The 20,823-nt window shown below is 36.2% G+C and overlaps 1 protein-coding gene across 6 annotated transcripts in view; it reads right to left on the reverse strand.

Annotated features, from left to right (window-relative positions):
• Window positions 1-2,309: 2,309 nt before the first annotated feature.
• XPOT (exportin for tRNA) overlaps window positions 2,310-20,823 on the reverse strand; it is a 29,227-nt gene continuing 10,713 nt past the window's right edge. For 4 of the 6 annotated variants that reach the window (XM_032106257.1, XM_032106255.1, XM_032106258.1 and 1 more), the window contains 19 exons: window positions 20,286-20,470; window positions 19,770-19,938; window positions 18,287-18,523; window positions 17,928-17,966; window positions 15,256-15,318; window positions 14,146-14,270; window positions 12,450-12,594; window positions 12,178-12,297; window positions 11,906-12,000; window positions 11,070-11,139; window positions 10,532-10,770; window positions 9,762-10,047; window positions 7,825-8,014; window positions 6,502-6,618; window positions 6,301-6,416; window positions 5,748-5,795; window positions 3,866-3,937; window positions 3,268-3,324; window positions 2,771-2,797 (listed from right to left, as the gene is read on the reverse strand). In XM_032106257.1, the coding sequence (XP_031962148.1) occupies window positions 2,771-2,797; window positions 3,268-3,324; window positions 3,866-3,937; window positions 5,748-5,795; window positions 6,301-6,416; window positions 6,502-6,618; window positions 7,825-8,014; window positions 9,762-10,047; window positions 10,532-10,770; window positions 11,070-11,139; window positions 11,906-12,000; window positions 12,178-12,297; window positions 12,450-12,594; window positions 14,146-14,270; window positions 15,256-15,318; window positions 17,928-17,966; window positions 18,287-18,523; window positions 19,770-19,938; window positions 20,286-20,470 (2,400 nt within the window). Of the gene's footprint in view, window positions 2,798-3,267; window positions 3,325-3,865; window positions 3,938-5,747; window positions 5,796-6,300; window positions 6,417-6,501; window positions 6,619-6,698; window positions 6,776-7,824; window positions 8,015-9,761; window positions 10,048-10,531; window positions 10,771-11,069; window positions 11,140-11,905; window positions 12,001-12,177; window positions 12,298-12,449; window positions 12,595-14,145; window positions 14,271-15,255; window positions 15,319-17,927; window positions 17,967-18,286; window positions 18,524-19,769; window positions 19,939-20,285; window positions 20,471-20,823 lie in introns of those variants that run through there. The other 2 variants (XM_032106254.1, XM_032106259.1) reach the window with 2 other exon arrangements.

A 20,823-nucleotide genomic window follows, 5' to 3' on the forward strand; every position in this document is an offset into this window, starting at 1 on the left:
CAGGTGTTGTGTTTGGTGCAGCCTTTAAATGCGATCATTAACCTTTGTCTGGAAAAGGATATTTTGTGATTGTCAACCTAAATGAGAGCACTCCTTGGAGAGATTACCTCTTATCTTCTTCCCCTTCTTCTACCCCACAAGAAATATCATAGTCAGAATATGCTGAGTCGGAAGGGACCCATGAGGATCATTGGGTTGCAACTCCTGGCCCTGCATAAGACCCTCCCTGAGAGTCATACCATGTGCTTGAGTAGTTTTCATATTATGTTCCAAGTATCTAAACATTGCCTGAAGAATCTAGTTCACACTCTTGATTATGTGGTGCATCACTAGATTTCTCTTTGGATGGAGGTAGTGAACTTCTTAGTTCAGATGCTAAGAAAGACCATGCACAGCAGGAATCCACTTATTCGAAGTAAAATGTAGAAACCCAGCCATTGCCTTTCTAAACCTTGATTCTTTGCAAACATAGTTACTAGGTGCTGCCTACTCACCACATAACACAACTGTCATAAAGCAGCTGCAGACTTGCCATCTCTGCACCACTGAAGGAAATTACAAAAAAAAAAAAAAAAAAAAACACCTGCTAGTAGCCAGAATCAGTAACTACATGTTAAGCTAAAGATACAGAAATTACCGCCGAGGTGCTGCTTTAGAGGTCAGGTTGCATAAGCCTGATTGAACAAAGCATACAAAAACAAAAAATCCTTTTTTAATTCTTCAGGCTGAACCAACTTACACTCTCTGAAGATCCAGACCACTCATCCTACAAGATACTTGTTCAGTTATGGATGGGAGGGCAGGGTACAACTTCATAATAGAAGCAGGCTAATGGGTGCCACACACGGCTTGCTCCTACACTTGGTGCTCTCTGCTTTATATCCATTCTCACCTGCCACCACCAAAGCAGGCAACACACTGTGAGGGGGAAGTGTTTCTGCTGCTTCAGCTTCCTGGATAGCTGATTATGGGCATAGGTGAGCTCCAGACTTGGCACAACGGGACCTGTGGGATGGGTGAAGGATGGTGGGATTGAGGAAGGAAAAGGGTCTCTTTTGGCAGTGGCCAGTTTAAAGAATTTGCTCATAAGGCTCTAATTTAATAATAGCTAAATCATCCTCTTAGCAGTAAAACCCTAAATCATATATAAAAACTAAGAGTTACTCCATTACACTGTGACTTAAACCCAAAAAGCTTTGCTAAAGATGGAAGCTTTATTGTTCGCTTCATAATCTGCCTAGTGAAAGCTCTGCCCTCTGTGTGGTAAAACTTCCATAAGGAAGGAGGCCAAGCCTGACACAGAAGACTGGCAGCAAATGCTCAGCCACAGCAGTGTCAGGGGTGCAGCCTTTGTGCTGGGGAGGTGCAGGAGAATGGCAACACCGGGAAAGCACCAAGTCAGAGAGGGAAGGTTTCTAGTACTATGGGAGAAAATGAAATGGAGCATTGGTATGGCAGCAAAGGGAGGGAAACAGGACTGTGAAACTAGGAAATATGAAAAGCACCACAAGCACTCATTCTGTGATACAACTAATTGAATAACAAGAAACTTTTGATTAAACACATATAAATAAGGAACAAAATCTTACAGAAGTGATACTGTCTTATTGAAGGTAGTAAAGGTATTTTCTTCCCTCACTGAAAAATGAAAATGGCAGTATCCTCAAAACATCACCACACTCTTGATTCCACATGCTGCTTCTGACCCACCTTCCCATTTATTTTCCAATTAAAGTGAATGAGGAACACAGCACCACAGAGTCTAGGAAAAATGCTCATCCGATTATGCTAGAGGTAAGTCAGCTTTTTACTATGGACATCAGTTCATGAGGAAAGGATTATAAATCCCGTGCATGGCAAGACTCGAACTTTCCTCTGCCCCTATGAAATAGTTACAAAAACTTGTCATTTTAGAGAATTAAAAAAATAAAACTAGCAGCATTCTACTAAAAATCACTGTATAGACCACTGACGCTACTGAAATATTGCAGTGAATGCAATTCTTTCTTTCTGCCAGCATCTTCCACATGCAAGGGAGCAACACAATTTATTATCTAAGCATCAGAAAAATTGCCAGGTTCTACTCAAATATAACAGCCAGTAGGTTCAAGAATGCTGTAGCTTCTAAAGATTCAGCCAAAATGATTCAGAGAGACTTACACATTTCACTGGATAAAATTTTATTGTTTTTATAAAAAAAAGATAGAACCAGATGCTACTTTTAAATGAAATCATTTATTACACCAATCTGTTTTATAGGAGGTATATATATATTTTATCATTAAGACAACTTCAATAAAATGACTATCTACAAGAAGGACTTTGATTGTTTTATTTTCATGTCACCATACAGGAACAAATGAATTTTATGTCTTATTAAAACATTTTACTCCGTATCAAAAATGTACACATTTTAATAACCATTGCTATGGTCTGAAGGTATTTTTACATTTAATTCATTTAATTTAAAAAATAAGTGTAATTTCATTGCTGTATGTGTTACAGTGTAAGCTTAAATCATCCTATACATAATAAAAGTTTGTGTATACAGATAATTTTTCATGTTGTCACATACCTTCATGTCTGAGACACAGGTGGGGAATTTGCATTTCTTTTTTGCAGAAGGTTAAAGTACATACTGATGTGAGCACAAAGCAACATTTCTTAAAAACAAAACCAGTTTGAATGGCACAAGAGTTAGCGTTTTTTATAAATTAACAACCAGAGTTCTGCTTTATGGAAACAGGTACATGAGATTCCAGTACTTTCCTTAGGGCTTGGCTCGCTGGAAAAATACCTGTGAAGAATTATTTTTAAAAAATTAAAGGAAATATAAGACATGGAATGCTTGAGGTATAACAGAATTCGTTTGAAAGAGCTAACTTCTGGGTTTAACATACAGGTTAACACATTAAGTTTAGGGATGCGACATGCTATTTGGTTACACTCACACCCTCAAAAATGATGCAATCTGACATTCTCTACAATTAGGCACCACATTTTTGCTTTTTCAGATATTAAACAAAAGCCACAAGAGTATCAAACTACTGAGACAGCAAGCTGCTAAGAACGAGTGACAATTTTGTAGATTTATGGCTGTTTGCTCTGTCTTTCCAATTAACTGCTTTACTACTTGGAGATTCCCAATAGCTAAAAACTACTAAATAATTCAGTATTTTGATTTTACTTCAAGTCACTACTATGACTGAATTGTATGGTAAAGTTCAAATGGAACTAAAAGCTATTCAAAGAAAAAAACCTTTATACCTTTAAGTAATTTTTAAAAACTTTAGCATCAGGCTGCTGAAGTGCTTGACAGAACTCCTGTGAGAACAAAGAAATACAAAGTAACTAACTGAAGCAATAAAACAACCTGAGATATATTCATATGCAAAGCCATTGATGTTAGCTTCTGTTTTCCCTAATGTACAACCGAAGAAAAGTGCATTATGGAAAAAAACTTGTAGAAGGCTATGACAGCCCAAGTGCATTCTAGGGTGAAAAGCAATTTGTTTGGTTGGGTTTTTTTTTTTTTTCAAATACAGGATATCTGATTCACTTTTAGCTGAGGAGAAAGAAACATGACTATCTACAAGGAGATCTTCAAGTTAAAATTTGAATTAAAGTAGGAAGATTGCTTAGCCAGTTACATACACTGGACTCTTTCTTTTTTTTTTTTTTTTTTACAAGGTACCTTTACAGTGTCTTTATTCCTTATGATAAATTAATCCTACTCTCATATGCAATAACTGAGTAAATTTTACTGTGGGATAAAAGGAGGTTAAATTTGTAAATATCCATTTCTCTCCATTTAACATTTATGATTGTTAAAGAGTTTTCCAAGTATTTGTTTAGGAGTTCCTACCTGGATTATCTCAGGAGCTACTTGCAGAGAAGGCAAATACTCTTGCTGAAGATACTGAATGCACTCAGGACCCTAAAGAAAAGCAGTACACAATTTTTTCAAGCTTACTTTTTTACAAATGGAAAAATCACAGCCTTATACTGTATGGTGGTCTACATGACCATTTTACACAGAAGTAATGCTTTTCAAATGTTTATGCTATTCTCAGCTGTTAGCAAATAAAAAGGTTTCTCAATCTTGGCATTAAAGGTTTGACTGCAATTTGGTTGGTACCTTTTGTTACACAGAAGAAAAATGCACTAAAAATTGCACTGAAATAAGAATTACTATAGAGTTAAACAGTTTGTTACATGTGAACTATAAGAGTCAATTAATTATAGAGGCAGCTCTAATTTCACTGAGATTTGGAAGAAATAAAAAAATTAGGTATTAGTATCTGCCTACTGATCCCATTGCAAAATTCAGTAGCCAAGTGCAGATGAACACAGTATTTCTCCTCTTGTAACACTATGTAATCTGCAGTGAACTAAGCAGTAATAAAATGGACTGTCCAAACCTTTGAGCAAAACAAACATTTTGATTAACACTTCAGTTTTTGTTTTCTTTACCTATATTTATCAGATAACTTTCATCACAGAAGGGATCACTGCACAAGCTGGCAGAATACCAACATAACCCAATAGATCTACCAAGGGAAAGTGAACCAACTCTATTAATTCACAAAAGTGACCCTGGAACTAGAACATGGTATACACCTCACATGAGGGGAGAAGACTTCAGATCATTTTTTAGCAGTAGTGTTTGTCCTGGTTCTGGCCCGAACAAGGAAAATTTCTGCAGTAGCCAGGAGGGGTGCTTATTCTGTACCACCTCTCCAGGGCAGCGTGGCAGCAGTTTGAGTATAACTGGTTTTCTGTGTGGAGCACTTTTTTTTCACATGTAAATAGTTTGCTTTTCTTGTAGCCCTTTATTTATATTGGTCCTGTTATGCCTCTTATTTCACTGCTGTTCCCAGTAAATTGTTATCTCAACCCATAATCTTCATCTTTTGTGCCTCCAATTCTCCTCTCCAGTCTGACACTGGGAAAGGGAATGGAATGGGAGGGGGGAGTGAGCAAGCAGCATGTAGTTTGGATTATTGCAGTGGGAACACTAAATTGGGGAACATTGGTCCTAAACCATGAGAGAGCTAAAAGAAACAGTATTTGCACTAGTAAGTTACTTCCTTTACCAAAGCTTGTTTTCCTACAGATTTGTCTCTTCCTTGCTTTTGGGGAAAAAGGACTCCTCAGTTAAAACACAATCTCTTTTCTACCAGTTCAAAATTTCTTACAGTTTTCTGTAGTTGTGACTTTTACTTGCATTTGACAGAAAAGATAGCCTGTAAGTTAAATGATGTAACAAAAACAAACATGAACATAGAAACTATTTCATCTCCTATTAAAACCAGAATACACTACACTCTTTTAGGCATTAGACAATGCCACATTTATTTTTTCCATAAATGTTTTTCATCTAGTCTCCTACACATCAACATATACTTTATTCTTCACACAGAAGTGCTCTACAGTACATCATTAATTGCTCTTTTATGTCAGTTTAATTATACACTGGAAAGTGAAAGAATGCCAATTGATTCGTTTAACACAGCAAAAAAGTGAGCAAATTTTTTCCTTAATGAAGAATCAATATTTTGCATTAATTTACCAAGAGGTAGAACTACTGGATCACGTATCCATGAACAGAATTATGATCATCCTTTTATTTTATATAACAGTAGAGTAGGAATTCACCCTAGTAAGTATCTAACTTTTAGAAATTGATAAAACCACTAGAAAGAAACCTGTGACAGTTATTCTCTGTAAAGTATCATGACGCTTACCCTTTTGAGATGAATTGTTTTTAACGTCACTGCACATTCTGATAAAGCCTGAAATGTAATACAGAGCATTAGACTGTTGCACTGGTCTACTGGTTCACTATTCAAAGCTAAAGAACCTAATGAGACCCAAAACAAGGGCTAGTTCATGCCATTATCCCTTCATTTTCCCCTCACACAATGCCAAGTCTTGACCTTCAAGGTTTTGTTCCACTCTAATCAGAAAAATTTCTGCACAGCTGAATCCAAAATGAACTAGAGAACAGCCAACTCTGTATGTTCGCTTTCACTGAACATTAGTTAATAAGTAATGCAGGTCAATGTTAAATACTTAGATCTCCAGTTGATTTTGAGCCTAGGTAAACGACAGAATACACTACCCCAATATTTAATAATTAATCATACAGATATCTAAATTTTAAAAAAATCTCACAAAACCTAAGAGATTTTATTTCTGAGATGACAATCATCTTTAATACCACATGGCTACTGTAGGTTTGTTAGCTTGAATCTGCACCACAAGAATGAATGCAAAAAAACCATCCATAATACATACCAGTACTGTCTGGGCATCTGCTAAATCAAATGTTTGCTTCAAAGGTGCTAAGAAACACGCAGGAACAATGTGCTTGTAGACAAAGTCTGCAAAACCTACTGGTCCATCTTTACCTCCTAAAAATAAAAATAATATTTCAGGTTCTATTATTGCTTCATGGGTAGTAGCAGATGGAAAGGAATTCTGGAAAGACATTCTTACCCCAAAGCTCCACCAACTTAGAAAGAATAATAAAACAAGTCTTCTGTGCAATAGGATCTGGGTAATCCACTGCTCCTTGAATGACAGTGAACAACACACGTTCCACATTCTCTGCACCTTAAACACATTAAAATGAGCTTGTCACTTCAAATTGCAGCCTAAAATGTTTTGGTACTCTTACACTATTTTATATAAATACTGACCTGGAAGACATGCTTCAACTTCAAAATAGCTCTTTTTTGCACAAATCTCAATTATTTTTGGGAAGTTTCCCCTACGATGCAAGACAACTCTTATTTAGGTTATATTTTTTTTTTTATGTTGGAAATTTAAATTGCTCTTCTGGCCTTTAACACACACAAAGGTGAGGGCAGTACTTTGACCTGTTTACAAATACAGATTTTCTCCTCCCTACCTAAACTTGGAAGAGTTAATTAAAACTCAGCAGCACTGAAGTAGTTATCTTGCAACATATGGCAAGATATTTTTCACACATTTAAAATTTCTGTGCTGCATCTTTGTTTATTTGTTTGATCCCTTTAAAAATTTCTTGGCCCATCGCAACTACCAAGTGTGTCTTTCAAGAAAGCTCTCATCACTAAATGCTACGTTTTCCTTTCCCAGCAGTATTACCACCATTTTAAGACAGGGGAAAGGAATTCTGAGCTCCACTTACCGGATGAGTGACCTTAAGCTTTCTGAAGTCCCTAACCATTTTGGTGGAATTCAAATAGAAAGAATCACTTAAAGTATCAAGCGACTAGATATCTGACTTCAAATTCCCACTATGAAAATAACTAATTTGCATCTGGCCAGTAAAGGTGAGGAAAACCTGGTAACTACATACATACTAAGTCACATGATGCCTTCTACCATAGGTAACAAGACCAGGCAACAGTGATAAAAGTTTACAGGATTTACTGATGTGTCCTTCCAAAAACAGACACAATGAATAGTGGCAGCTGTGAGTGGTCTTGCCCAGCAGTCTGAACACTGCTATACATTGTATAATCTCCAATTCACCAAACAAATACAATGACACATGAAGATGTGTTGTCACTGTTCTTGTCCTAATAGACATGGTGATCACATAAAGCTGAAAAGATCAATAGGAAGAATATGCCTATTATAGCTGGATTTCACAACCCCAAATTCTTGTACAACAGGTAATTTGAATCAGCAAGTTCAACACAGTACTTCCATTAATCCATTCTGCTGTAAGATAGTTAATAGTACTTGCCAGGAACTAGGCTAATAATTTTAGTAGATAAAATGTAGGTAAGAATAACCACAGTATTATCCTTGAGAAACTGAATTTCTTACCTTGATTAGCTATGACTTCACTCATTCCACTGCCAGTTACTGTCTGCAGAAAAGCAAAGTAACTCCTCCGTAACATTTGTTTTTCTAAAGCAGCAGACTGGTCATTTTCTTCTGCTGGAAGGAGCAACACCTCAAAAATAGCATGAAGTAGTGGCATAAACATCTGTTGCAGAAAAGGTGAAACCTGTGTCTGTGAAGGTCAGAAGAGGGTGTCAGCTCAAAAAGAGAACTTCAACATTTAGAAGTTAAAACTTGAAGGCTCACTACAATTCTCAGCTTGGATTGACTTTTAATGTTAGTAATCTCATATAATTACTTACAACAAAGCAAGTTGCATCAGGGTCACCATAAACATTACTGTACCTTGACTTACACATCACCTATTTTAAGCCTTTTGCACAAAAATAACTAGTCTGGTCTAGCCTCATTTTGAGTAGGAAAAGGTTTTTCAGGATTTTTCATCCTTCTGTTCAGACAGGCAATTTCAAATTTCCTGGAATATCATCTCTAAGATGTTAAAACTGGCAACAGGCCAGCTTTTATAGAACTTTGCTTTAAGGATTACTAAAGAAAAAGTTTTCCCACTGGCATGGCAGAATAAACTTGTCACTTACAACACTTTTAGTGAGAAATATACGTAAGGGCACTAAATTAATTATGAATTGAAAAACTGAAGGTGCATGCTATTCAGTCACACCCTAGAATTCCACAAAGAGGCAACTCATACGTTTATTTCTTAATGCTTAAGGCAAGATTTTATCTTTTATCTTCTCTTTCTTATGCCTCTGAAGTATTAAAGGTGAGACTATAGAAGCTAGGATCTTTATTTTACCATGTTATAGTAAGAGTAGTACTGTATCACACAAATATTACACCTGAACATGGTATGTGTCCAGTCTTGCCCCTGTGACTTTTATCTTCCACATCTTTCACAGACTAATTATCTACTGTTATCCCAGATTGCCTTTAGCATAACTTGCTAAAAGGACTAAAGTAGTAAGAGTCTTCCTCCCTAGTCTCTTAAATACTTGATTTTTCAAAATTCCCTCTCTGCTCTGAAGATTAGCTACTCCAGCAGTCCATCCACACGCTATCACAAAATGCACTTCTCTTCACTTGCAGCAATTTTAATTTTGCATTCTGCTGGGAAGTTTATTTTAAACTTATTTAAGTGGCTTCTTAACCTTTTCATACAGCAATGAATTTCCCAGACCATTCACAGCAGTGCAATATCCTTGTGGCAGCTCCAGGGAATGGACACAGGTAACACGTTTGTAGCTTCATCTGTTTTGCTGGCTTTACATTAGAGCCGTTTGAAACTGGAAGGCTCTCAAAGGTTACACTTCAAGAGCCTTTGCTAGATTATCAATTGACAGTCCTACTGCTACTTAACGCACATCTCGTGTGCAATTTCCAAACCTCAGTGTTTGTCAATCTACTCTGAATAACAGTACTTGAAGTCTCAGTGTTTATTTTTATGCACCACCACCCAGAATAGAGATCTTGTAAATCTATATTCCTCCCTATACACATATTTGATATTTCTGTATATCTATCTTCTGGAAATCACATTATAAGAGATGAGAAAGTTCACTTCAGATTTGTGTATTTTGTAACATTAGCTTAAAACTTCAGTGGAAGGCATGAAGTTAATTGTGTCAATAAAAAAAATTTGCACTGCAAGTAGTATTTTAATATCAAATCCAAAAAATTAAACAATATAAAATTTTAAGATTAATCAAAGAAAAAAACCACTCATTTAATCACTGTGAGTCCAGCAATGTATGACTGTGATCAAAGACAATGTTTCCCAATAGTAGTCTTCAAAATACACTCATTTATTAATTCTTAGAGTTCTAACATAGTTCTGTTTTTCTGGAACTAGAAAAGATCTCTCAGCAACACTTTGACCCTGAAAAGCTTATGCAATATCATACCTTAAACTTAGCTGTTATTTGGTTTATAAGAGGAATGAATTCTTGAAGATCTTTTGCTTCACAATCTTTAAGCATGTGTTCAGAGGCAGAAGGAATGAATGGAAGAACTTCTTCCTCTAGGCAAATAATCATGCGGTGAAGGAAAGTGCGGACACCACTTCTCAGAACTTCCTTTTGTAATGGACAACTGAGAGCTGGCAGAAATGTTTGTAAGCAGTCCAGATAAACCTCTGAGCATCCACACTGTTTTACAGTTTGCTTATTGCTGAAAGCCTTGCTGGTTCGGCTGTGGAAGCACACATCAAGTTTTACATAAGCTCATGTTCCAGTACAATGAAGAAGCAGTAAAACTGAGAAAAAATGCTTTCCAACCCAGGCACTAAACTGCAATACTCCATTTCATGAATTGGGAGCCAGACAGTGGAAGTAATGAACAGAATATTTTGATATGAAATAGAATCACTTTGGCAGTTTTTGAGAATTAAATCCTAACAATTTACCAAAAACATATGATTAGATTAGCTCCATACAATCCTTTGAGCAAAGAAATAGATGCTGGTTCGTTATAAACTTGCTCAATATTCTCTGTATCTAGATCCAAAACAGACTCTAAGGGGACTTATTTTCTCAGCTATCACAAGAAATTCTACAACCACTGATGATTTTCTAGGTTAATAAAGTAGAAAACTCACTCCCTTCTTCCCAGTAAATCCTTTGTATTTCCCTTTTACTCAAACCAGAAACAGACAGTGTTACTGTGCTGTACCTACCTAGCAAACCCAACAGCATGATTGAGGCAGTCAGCCAGTGCCATCTGTCTGTCCTCATCTTGTGCCATCATCAGTTTTTCTAACAATACTTTGAACTTCTCCATCAGCGGAGTCAACAAATTCCTCATCAGAACCTGTTTTCTTTCTGCAGAGTATTCGCTGTTAACTATTAACACTCCAGCTGTTTCATAAATGAAAAGTTGATCATCACTGCTTAACAGTGCCTGGTAGCCATTTTCCTAAAATAGAAGATAACAGGCATAATTCACTAAGTGTCCTCTATCAAGGCTGTCTTCTCAAAGTTCATAGCCTTTTATATATACCCATCTCTATGCTATACTCCCAGAAACCCACATAAACAAGATTATTGCAGTTAGGTACAAAAGTAAGATGTGCAAGTGATCTCACACCAGAAAAGCAGGATAACTACTTGTGCTTAAATGTTTGCATGCTAAGCTTACAATTCAGCAAGTACCCAGGCACACTGATGAGTAAGTGCAAGCCTCATTCATTACAAAAACCTGCTGCAAATACTCACAGGAGGAGAAAGTTCCATCAGGTCTTGTATTCTGTTCAGAACATCTTCAATAAAGGGATTCATTTGCTTACTGAAGTAAAACACAAGTACATAACACTACTTAGAAGCACATGTATTTAGGTTTCAAGACATTTTGTTTAAGCTGTGAAGTTAAATGCTAAACTATCTTCTCCATATAGGAATCCCCTTTAAATATCAAAGCACTGCCACAGAAAAATCTGGCTTATGGGTATGATGCTCGTGGTAGGCCAAATAAATACATGGCACAGTGGGAAATAACCATTTCTTTCTTTCCCTCATTTTTATAAACATGCATCATTTAAGTGAAATATTTTGATTAACAGTTGAAAAATAAAAGCATGCTGAAATCTGAGCCATCTCTGAGCTTCTTCCATCTCTATGTTAAATACATGCCCGTGAAACAAGACCAACAGGAAAAGATTGTTCAAAGGACTCATACACTGAGTAAACTTCATCAGTATAAATTTTAAAACTATTCAAAATTTAGTTAGGAACAGGGAAGAGTTACTCTTGAAAGTCTCCAGATCCACTCACACTCAGCTCTGCTTACTGAGAACAGACGTTTATATTGTTCATCAGCTTTAACATCTGATCAAAATATACTAGGCATATGTATTCCACTTCTGTGTTCTGTGACAAATATTTTCACTGCTACATTAGTATTGCACAATAGAACAACCCTGCTAGAGCACTGTTTTGATATTTTACTTCACTGCAGTCCATCTGAAGCCCAGCCTGTTTCAATGACAACTGTGACATACAGAAGTGTTACGTATAGTAAATTCAGTGCCACTTGGATATATTTATTTACTCACTTAAGAGACTTGACAAATCTGGAAAAGAGGTAAGCTGTTCGACTTCGTACTTTGGGACTGGTATGACGAAGACCACGGTGATCTAAAAATGCCATCTGCAATCAATAAAGCATTTCAGTCTTAGAATCCCTAAACAAGGCAGGGGGGAAATCTAATCATCCAATGAGTTAAGAAACCCAGCCTAGTGACCTTCAGAGAACAAGAAAATTTCCTAAGTCTTAAGAACTTATCTAGTCTTACCTAGTTAAAAATGTAAATGAGATGACACTTACTAGTACAGTTGGAATGTGCTGAGGTTCAACAGCAAAGAATTTTTCATATCTAACCACTGTTTCAAAAAATTCCAGGGTCACTGATGTGTGTTGATAGGCACTAACACCAGAAGTCACCAGCTACAAATAAAAGCATCAGCAAGTTAGTATTTTAGCTGTTTATAAAACCTAACTGCAACATAAGTGACATGCTAGTAATTAAGATGAGCCATTTGAACTGAAACATTCCAGTCTTTACTGGCACTTTCAAACAGCTCTCAAAACATGCTTACCGTTCTCATCATGTCTTGTAAAGCTGTAGCTTTAGTAACATCACCAGAGAAGTGAGCACCATGAGATACAGGAAGAGCCTCAGCCAACATATACAGCAGCCTTATTGCTACTTCCACTTCCATAAATCGTGTAGTCTGCCAGTTCCTAGAGAAAGAATATGAAGATCATGTTAGTCTTTAGTACCTTATGAAATAATTACAGTTCTATCATGTTAATATTTCCTTTTGAGCCTTCTTCAGATGTACAGCATAAATAGAACAGATTTAAATTAAGGAAAACACTGGAAGGCCCAGGCAGTAATTCAGGATGCTTCTGAAAGACTTTATCCTCTAAAATAGCACATCCTCATCAGATCATCACCAACTTTCTTTCATCCGTTTCTGTTGGGGAAGATGAAACAGGAAAGCCTTATAAATATGATTGCCTGACAAAAGATTTTGGGAATATGAAAACTACAGGCAACATCGAAATGAAAGCCACTTTTGAAATACCAAGTCTTAGTTATTGAACAACTAGAAAACAATGGTATGGCCACTGAAGTAATCCCCTCTTGATGGAACAATACCCTCTGCTTGCAGGCAGGTCCAAGGGTCAGAGCAGACCCTACTAGCTCAGCAGAAGGGGTCCAAAGAGTAGTTTTTAGAAGTTAAGATGTAACACTCTATGGTAATATAAGAACTCTTATAGGCTGTATGTAAATGCTATAGGATTTGTATCTTGTATTAGATTGGTTAGTGACAATTAGAATATTCAGTACAGAAGATGATTTATTGTATTGTAACCAGGACTTCACGATTCTATTCTATTCCATTCCATTCCTCTCTTACTCTTCGCACACTCTTACACTCTCTCTCTCTCTCTCTCTCCTTACTTACTCTTCTTTACTCTCTTGCTCTCTTGGGCCTGCTCCGAGCTGAGTCTGGCAGCTCTAAGCAGTGCCCCTATACCCACGCCCTTTGCAATAAACCATGTGTCCCAAGATCTGCTTATAGAGATCTCTCGTCTCCGTCCGTCTCCGCCCGTACAGACCGAACCCACCAGAGTCCCTACAAGTTTCAGCTTGAAAGCTACAGATTTCTCATGTGCTTATTTAGGTACAAACCCGCTTACTATGACATATGGACAAGCCATTCAGCTTCACATAAGTAAGAGGCTCAGTTAAGGTACAAGGTACCCACAAACAATACTGGATTCCTATTTGTACACACATAACTGTCCTTCTAGCCAGGGAACTAGTAACGTTTCTTTGCTTGCATGCAGTTTCCAGGACTGGATCTACTTTTTTTTTTTTTCTTTTACAAAAATACTTCACTTAGATTTTTCCCCCCATCCAACCTTGTTTTCCTGATAAAAGTAATGCATAATATTTACACCTCAAGGAAAGTCTTATGAGATGTGTCAAAGTGAACACCTGTCCAAACAGCTGTGTAGGTAAGTGACAAAGATCAAGAAACATCTCTAGGAAAGAAAAGCTACCATTTAAGGTTACAAAATGAAAGCTTTTTCTTTCTGAGGAGCTGAATAACTGATTATACAAAGTCATATTTATCATTAAGTTGTAACGAGCTCATTCTGTCAATTGACTTCACTTCGCTGCATCACACATTTCACTACAAACTGATGGTTTACAAAAGGAAAATAAAAACCAAACCCCAAAAAGGCATCATACAAAACAAGTTATAAACCCCAACTTACTGAAGCGTAGTGTTAAAAACTCTGCGGACAGATGCCAACAGTAATTCTGGTGAAACCTGAGCAAGTCTGTCCAGCAACAGTTTCAACTGTTTTCTGTACTCCACAAACATTGCTTCATCTTCACCCTACCAAAAAAAAAAAACCCCATTCACATCAGTTAAGTCCTTATTTTCATGTTTAAATTCATCCGCAACCGTTTTAGACAATTACACCTAAAGCAAAAACATGTACATACAAAACCAGTTTAGTACACTCAGAGAATTCAATAATGCTCATCCAGTGCTCTTGCAGCATAACAGCAAGCTCCTTTTATGGCTGGTTATAAGATGTTGAGATCCACTGCATTCAGTCCAGAAACATACTAAAAAGGCTTTCCAAAATGAAAACCAGCCAAAAGTACAAGAAAATGCTCTTGGCAAAGCCTTATTGACCCAATTCTTAAAAATTGACTCACTCCTCAAAGACATGCTTTCTCAGCATCTAGCTTAGTTTTAAAATTGGACTGACAAGATTTGTAATGGACTGGACATAGTTAAAGTTAACCCTTTTAAGATTATAGCTCTCTGAATAGCCCGGGGCAAAGTAAGTCTGTCGCACATACTCCATCATTGCTGTTGGCTGACAGAGATGTTAAGCATGGAAGGAAAATGAAATCAAAGACCTTACCCCACCTTTAGCTTATTTTTGCAGAGCTTTGACCATCTCCAGTAGCTCAAGCAGCATGTCTTTTGAGAGTTTCATTACACAATACTTCTCAAGTATTTTTGCAAGACAGAACTGACATGCAGAAACATGCAAATTTGCACTGTACAAGCCACCTCAACAGCTATGTTTAGTTATCAGCACAGCTGTATTTGCCTAGGAATAGCTCTGTACAACCACAGCCACAAATACTGTTAACTCAGCTGGCTTGGATATACCTTTACTATGTTGTTTTGTTCTATGCAGGCATGCCTAGAAGCTTTCCAGCTAGGAAAAAATCTCAGCCTATGGACTCTTGCTTCCTACCTTTAAATATTTAGTCTATGAAAAATACATATTTTAGAAGTGTGATCAAGTTTTACTACATATAATTAAGTTGCACATGTGTTTATTCCGATAACACAATACCTCATTTTCAAAATTATATTCTTCATCGTATGTCAACTTCTTCATAACAGCCAACATGATTGCCTAAGATAAAAACAGAACAGTAAGCACAGAAGCAAACAAATTATAAGAAATAACAGTTAAAAATAATAAAGAAAACATTAAAGCTAGTGCTATGTGTTTACAAATATTTTTAATCCCTTTCAAACTGTTATTTTCAGAGATTTAGCAGAAGTTAACAGTCCAAATCAAAACAGATGGATTACATCCAAACAATACACAGATGTTATTCCAGACAGACAGCATAAATGCTCTGGACCTCTCAGTCTCTGATAGTATTATCTAGCTTTATTTCCTGCTTGTAATTTGTGCTGTTCAGTTCACACTGAAAATGATCAAGATGACTGATCTAGGCAGAGGAAACAAAACAGGCTGTCCAAGATACTATTTTAAAGGGATAAGTCAGCTTAGCTATAACATCAACTTCTCTAATAGTTCATAGTAATTGGTGTGGGTAACATCAATGTCTATTCAATAAGTGTTTTGCTATCTTTAATATTGCTGTTTCAACACTGCTTCAAGAAACAGTGCACTTTACTGTAGTACTTATAACTACTATCCATTGCATGTGGTAAATACTTCTGATTCAAATCTTTTAGTCTAGTCATTGTCATCGATGTCAATAAAATAAATCATTTATATATTTGGGTTGCCATCCTTAATCCTGCAGAACAAAGCTGCAAAAAGCTTCAATTACGCTTACACAATCCTTTATACATAAACCATTGACTAAGTCTGGGAGAAGGACTGGATCCAGCTGCACCTAGACTCCTCTCTGAGAAGTTCAGAAGGCAAGGGGGCCTTTTCTGCACCTTGTCTCTCAGTGGGAGGGTCTCTCTACACCTTGCCCATGACTTGCAGCAGCAAGCTGTCTGAATAATTAGAGCAATGAAGTGCAACATAACCTTAGTAGTGACTGTTGATACATCCTAAAGCCGATATAAAGGCTTGATCTTAGCTCTACTTAAGTCTGAATGAAACCAAATTTAAAAAAAAAAACGTTTTGACAAATAAATAATGACTACTATTTTTCATTTTAACTGCAAAACCTGAAATTCATCAACACCGAAATGGACCAGTGAATTAAATCTAAGTTACTGAGGTGAAATTCTTGGTCATCTTGCAGAAATAGATACTTTGGCACCTTGTGTCAAAGTGTCACCTTGACCTGTGAGAATTGTCTGCTTCTCTGTAACAAGTGATATAAAAGAATTAGAATACTTGCAAAACATTAACACAATATAGTTGTAGCTGAAAATGTTTAGAAGGGCCTGTCATTCTAAGAATTAAAAATGTGATCCTGCTGATGAGAAAAAGCTTTGCAACTTCAGAGGCACAAGAAACAAGCCCCCCCTTTTTCCTGTTCAAATAACAAACAAGTTGGAAGTGAAAACTTTAAAATGCAAAACTTTAAAGGAATGCTGCTAAGCACAAAATTTAAAGCTTAAGACAAACAACAATAAGATTTAGACTATTTCGCATTATTTTATTATGAGTTGGATGAAAGAAAAAAAATTGTTATGATTACTTCTCAGTTTAACAAAAATCCTCAAGAAGTGCTCAGTAAAATTAAGAAATAATTGCAACATGAAAATCTCCATTGTGAAAGCAAACTTAAACCAACATATTTCAGGGCAGTAACTTATTCCAACTTTTAGTATCTTAAGTGTACTGCAGTAGTAATATCATTTGATGTAGCTGTCAGAACAAAAGACAGTCACAAAAATAAAAAGATTCAGTGTTATTATCAAAGTTCTCTTATTGTGTTACCTAATCCAATTTAAACAGACATCAGACAAAAGGACATCAAGATAGTCTACACCATAATTATCCAAATTCAACTTTTCATGTTACAACAGGTACAGAATTCAGTTTTCTTTGTAAAGGAAAAGGAATCACACCCGTTAGCTGTATGAACTTACGAAATAACTGCACCAATCTAACCAGTTCAACATCCAAATTAGTACATCTACATTGGTGCAGAACAGTCAAAGAATGGAAATAGAAGGACTGGGCTGACAAATTCATGTAAGTTTACTACTTCCAAAGCTTTACTTATTAAACTTAATGTTTTACATATAAACTTAAGATTATCTAAACTCAAGCACATAAACTTGAGCTTAATGTATATTTGATATAATGTTTAACATATAATTGCTCATAATTACAACTGTTATCTCTCAATTGTTGCTTCTTTCTTAAGCTTAACTTCTATTATTAAGGGTTATATTTATGACAACCCTTCCTAGATTTCTTCCAATCCTTTGGAATTAAGGCAGGTTTTAATAAAAATAAAAAAACTTCAAGAAAACAACTCTTCCCTGTTGATTTAAGAGTATTCTGTGAACAGCATAGCCTGCAGAGGAGTTTGCCAACATATGCATTAGGGTTGTTTGGGAAGACCAGCTCTAAAATAGTTTTCATCTTCATACGCAATTCAATATAGGTTTACTATTTAAAGAAACAAGTGCAGTTACTTAGCAGAAGATGGAACATACTGTCCTTACTTTTAATTACTGTCACATACACATTGAGGCATATAAATGAAATGTGATTTGTTTCAGCAAAATGAAATATACCGATCCAATGTGTCCTTGAAGTACAGAATCTGTAGTAAAAAAAGAAATACCTACCTCTACATTAGCTTTTTGTTGGTCTGAAAGTGCAGAAAGCTGTAAAATAAAATTCAAGTGTTATTTTTTTGTATTCTAACTCGGTCATTACTGTCTAATAGGAAAAGAAAGACTTGCTTTTTTAACAGCCATATGATCTGCAAGCCTTCTTTCCCCTTAACACATGATTTAACTAAACTCCTTCAGATCTCTAAACAATACTACGGAAATAGCATGACCACAGGCATTAAAGATACTGAATACTAATTAGTCAAAAAACCTATTTTTCAAGCCTGTTTGCACATAGTATGAGACATTCACACAAAAATCAAATAAAATCATGTCAGAATGGGTGTTAAATTGAAGCCAGACATACTTACTTGTTTCAGGATGTGAAGGTAGTCGTAACAAAAGCCAATGATGTTAGAAGAGATGTCATCATCTTCATGAATTAGAAGTTGCAACATTAGGGCCACTTTTGCTTCAATAGCTTGCAGAGTGTCTTGAGCACTCTTCATATCACCATTTTTTATCAGTTTAGTCCAACTAGCTATTAATGCTTGCCCCATCCCATTGACCAGCTTAGAAAATCTGGCCAGAAAATCCACATCATCTTCCTGCAAGAAAAGACACTTGATTAAAAATACTATCAGAGCTTATGTTTAAATAACATGAGATTACATACAGACTGTACTACCCATATCTAGTATGTAGAATTAAATCAACGCTTGTCTCCTAGCCGGAAGCTACAATTGCCTGGTTCATTTTCCCCTGGGAATGGAGAGAGGAAAAAGTTAAAGCAATGCCAGATTTGACTGTCCTTCATTACACAACAGTAGCTTGCTTCATCTCTTCAGATTTGTTTCTCTCTTTACAGCAAGAGCAGGATCAAAATAAAAGCGGTAGCACATGCCTACCATAAATTTTAGGCTGTATAAGAGGAAAACCTTTTTATGGGAAAACGTCAAAGAATTAACAGCTGTAGGTCACTTCAGAAATACTGATAATGAGTACCTTTCAGTACTGCCTGTAAGAGAGAGTTAATGTTAAATACTTCTGGCTTGTTTTTGCAGAAATACATTGATCAGAATTGAGACATACCCCTAAACTAGTCACCTCAAAGAGATGCTTTGGTCTCTGCCATAACTGTACAAAAGTGAAAGAATAACAAGTCTCCCTAAGAAAGACTGAGGTAAGATTTTTATTAGTAGGAATACAAATTTGACAAAGGTTTCAAAATTAAGAGGTAAAAGCCTTGCAATCTAAGAACTACAGCTTCATAAGGACTGGTTGTTCTTTCTCCACAGCAGGTAGTGAACAGCTGTTCCTTAAACATGGCAACTGACAGGGAATGTGTGCTTAGTTAGCAGGTATACTTTTCCAGCTTACAGATAAGCATTTCAAGCCTCACGTTTGATGGTGCACACATGCAAAACAGTATACGTGTCCTTAAGAAAGTTCTTTCTCCTAATTATGCATAGAATTTTTTAGGGTGAGACATTAGATCAGCTATCTTGGCTACAATACCTATTACAGAATCATTCAGGAGGGCAGATTCAAGACAAGGAAACACACAAGCAGTATTAACAGTAGGCACAACATGCTTTAGGAGAGGAACAGAGGAGTTACATAATACCTTGTTTCTAGAATGAAACACAGTGTGTTCAAATTAATAATGAACATTAACAACAAGCTCTTACATTTAAATGTGAGAAAACTGTAAGAAGTGTTCAGCTTTGATGCAAAAGCACAAGTACTTCCCTCTAACCTATGGACTGTTTTATAATTTTCTGTGCATCTGCTTATTTAAGAACTGTCAGAAACCTATGACTCATTCCTATTGTTAAAAATCAATACACAAACCTGATCAATACTGAAGAGGCCAGCAGACTGCAACACTTGACATAAAGACTCAACCAATTTTGTTTTATCAATTGGGTCCATTCCCTTATTTACAATTTCAAACAAACAATCACAGGCTTCTTCCCGGAGAACTTCCACAGACATGTGACCTAGCAGCATATTTATAAACCTTCAGAGAAAAAAAAGTTTAGCTTTATATGTACAAAGTAACATTGTATAGAAGCTTTATATTATTTGTGTGCTTATTTACAATGATCTCTTTTTATAAAACAGTGTCAAAGTCTATTGTACTGACAAAACTCAACATTTTATACATTTTAAAGAGAACACAGCAAACTGAGTAGTGTTCAGTTTAGCCATTATACCAGCTTAGCTTGCAAAAACAAATCACTCTCCTAAAATTCCCAAAACTCCAAAGATAAAGTATACAAGTCCTTCAAAGATTATTTTTAATTCTATATAGTCAGCACACTACCAAGGTTATTTTGCAAACCTTTTCCATCAAAACCTTCTTACCTTTCATTGGCTATCAGGCTCAAATCTATCCAGGATACATAAGCTCCAACTACTTCAAGGCACTGGCATGTCAACTCTGAGTTATTATATTGATAATTTTGTAAGATTTGGTACCACGATTCCACCAAACTTGGAATGCACTGTTCCCTCATAGTATCTTTTAATAAGGTGTTCCTACGAGCCTCCTATCAATACAGAAAAAGTATAAATCAGTCTTGTCACAGATTAGCATCTTGTCAGATTAGTAGCATTTTTGTATCCACTGACAGACATCATATGTCATAGCAAGATAAATAAATCAGAAACCCAGAGAGAATGCTTTTTTTCCCTTTCCAACAAATAAAACCAAAATATCCTAGGTTTTCCCTTTTTTTAACCACAATGCCCAAACACTGAAAAAAAAGGCAGAAAAAGAAGAGCACCTCTCTAGATCATTAAATGGACTTTTCATGTTAGGACCCCTTAAAACATGCACTAGAAAAAAATTAACATTTTAAAATGAGTCAGTCTAGCATTACATTGGCAAACTCGGTTGATT

This window comes from Corvus moneduloides, chromosome 4 (assembly GCF_009650955.1).
Source record: "Corvus moneduloides isolate bCorMon1 chromosome 4, bCorMon1.pri, whole genome shotgun sequence".
In the NCBI taxonomy this organism is placed as follows: Eukaryota; Metazoa; Chordata; class Aves; order Passeriformes; family Corvidae; genus Corvus; species Corvus moneduloides.